Source organism: Chiloscyllium plagiosum, chromosome 3, assembly GCF_004010195.1.
Source record: "Chiloscyllium plagiosum isolate BGI_BamShark_2017 chromosome 3, ASM401019v2, whole genome shotgun sequence".
Taxonomy (NCBI): domain Eukaryota; kingdom Metazoa; phylum Chordata; class Chondrichthyes; order Orectolobiformes; family Hemiscylliidae; genus Chiloscyllium; species Chiloscyllium plagiosum.
Window position 1 is genome coordinate 118,069,308 of NC_057712.1, and position 1,762 is coordinate 118,071,069.

The 1,762-nt window shown below is 45.3% G+C and overlaps 1 protein-coding gene across 1 annotated transcript in view; it reads left to right on the plus strand.

Annotated features, from left to right (window-relative positions):
* The first annotated feature begins 763 nt into the window (after positions 1-763).
* Positions 764-1,762, plus strand: part of anapc1 (anaphase promoting complex subunit 1) — a 202,231-nt gene continuing 201,232 nt past the window's right edge. The window contains exon 1 of the mRNA XM_043675393.1: positions 764-793. Within this exon, the coding sequence (XP_043531328.1) occupies positions 764-793 (30 nt within the window). The remainder of the gene's footprint in view (positions 794-1,762) is intronic.

The following is a 1,762-nucleotide window of genomic DNA, read 5'->3' on the forward strand; positions in this document are numbered from 1 at the left end:
GCAGTTGCAGGAGTTTTTTTTTAAAATTTAAAAGCCAGTCTGTCAATGCAAACTGAACAATGCCAAGCTCAGATAGTGAAACAGCCCCTCGCTGCTGTCTTTGCTTGTGAACATTTTAATCAATACCTGTTTGGGAGAGGCGAAGTAGTGCTGGAGACTGACCACAAGCCATTTCGAAAGCATTTTCCTCAAACCACTTTGAAGTGTTCAAATGTGCCTGCAAAGAACGTTAGCTGAAAATGTCTTGCTGGAAAAGCGCAGCAGGTCAGGCAGCATCCAAGGAGCAGGAGAATCGACGTTTCGGGCAGGAGCCCTTCTTCAGGAAAGGAGGGCTCATGCCAGAAACGTCGATTCTCCTGTTCCCTGGATGCTGCCTGACCTGCTGCGCTTTTCCAGCAACACATTTTCAGCTCTGATCTCCAGCATCTGCAGTCCTCACTTTCTCCTCCAAAGAATATTAATCCATTTGCAGAGACATTGTCAGAAACTATCACGCAAAGCAAGGGAAATAAATGTACGTTGCGCACATGTGTCAAGAGCAGCGCTCCTGAGGGAGAAAGAGTCAGGATGCTAAAAAGGAATCCAGAGTCTTCCAGATTCAATGAGAAGAAGCTATGCTTCCTCTAATTTTTCTCTGTTGCATGGCAAAGGTTTGTGGAAACAGAAGTCAATGTAGCCACACATTGATCGGTGCTTGAGGGCTCTCTGAGTGACTGCTTAGAAGGAGGAATATAGTGTCTGCTGGGTGGATGATATCCAGACAATGATTGTGGAACTACGTTGGCCAAATCAGGTAAACCAGGCAACTCTCTCCAAGTGCTGCAGGATATAATTGTGAAATGATGGTCACACTATTTGTTCAAAGGCTGCAGCGGGCACAGAAATGAAGTGCAGCCCAAAGTGACATCCTGTACAAAGGAAAGCTATTCGTTAGTCTTAACAGTATGAGATACTGAAGCACATTTGTACAAGCTGTCAAGGAATTGAGCCTAATTGGGAAAGGAAAGTGAAGGGCAGTGCGCTACTGACCAACATAAGCAATGAGATTAAGGACCACATCACCCAGTGCTTAGAACAAATGCCAAAATTAAGCAAGGTAAAATAAAAGTCCTCTTATCCCCTACAGACCATGGATGAAGCTTGAACTAGAAGACCTTCATCTCACAGGAACCAGTCACCTTACCTGAGCAGCCAAACAGGCCTCTGGTTTAAAGTTCTTTCAGTTGAGAAATTAGAAGATATGGAGAGGTGCTGTTAAGGCAGAGAGGTTCAAGAGGTAAAATAGCACACACAGAGTGGTGGGAATGGCTGAGAGTTCTGCCCCTGAAATGGCTGGTGAACAGGAGGCCAAAGGTATGCAGTCAATGATGTGAACTTCTCTCTCGACAGTGAAGATTTGAAGGCAAATGATGGAATGCCAAGAATTGCTGTGCTTGCCACGTTACAAGTAAGATTTCAAGTGTTCCAGGGCAGATACAAATGCCCTCCATACCCTGGCCCAGCAGTGCAGGTGTATTTTAAACTACTGTGGCCAGAGTGCAGACAGGTTGATATGGTTGCAACCCAGACATACACACAAGTTCTGCACACCAGTCTGCAGCTGCAGGAAAACGGTTTTCCTCCATTTCTGAAAGACCTCCAGTAATGCAGCTCTGGTCAAGAATTTAATGCTTCATGCATGAAGATGACCTGCGCGAGAGTAACTCTGTGATCTCAAATCTCCTCAAAACGCTCTGCAGCTGATAAAACACTTCTTGGTCAA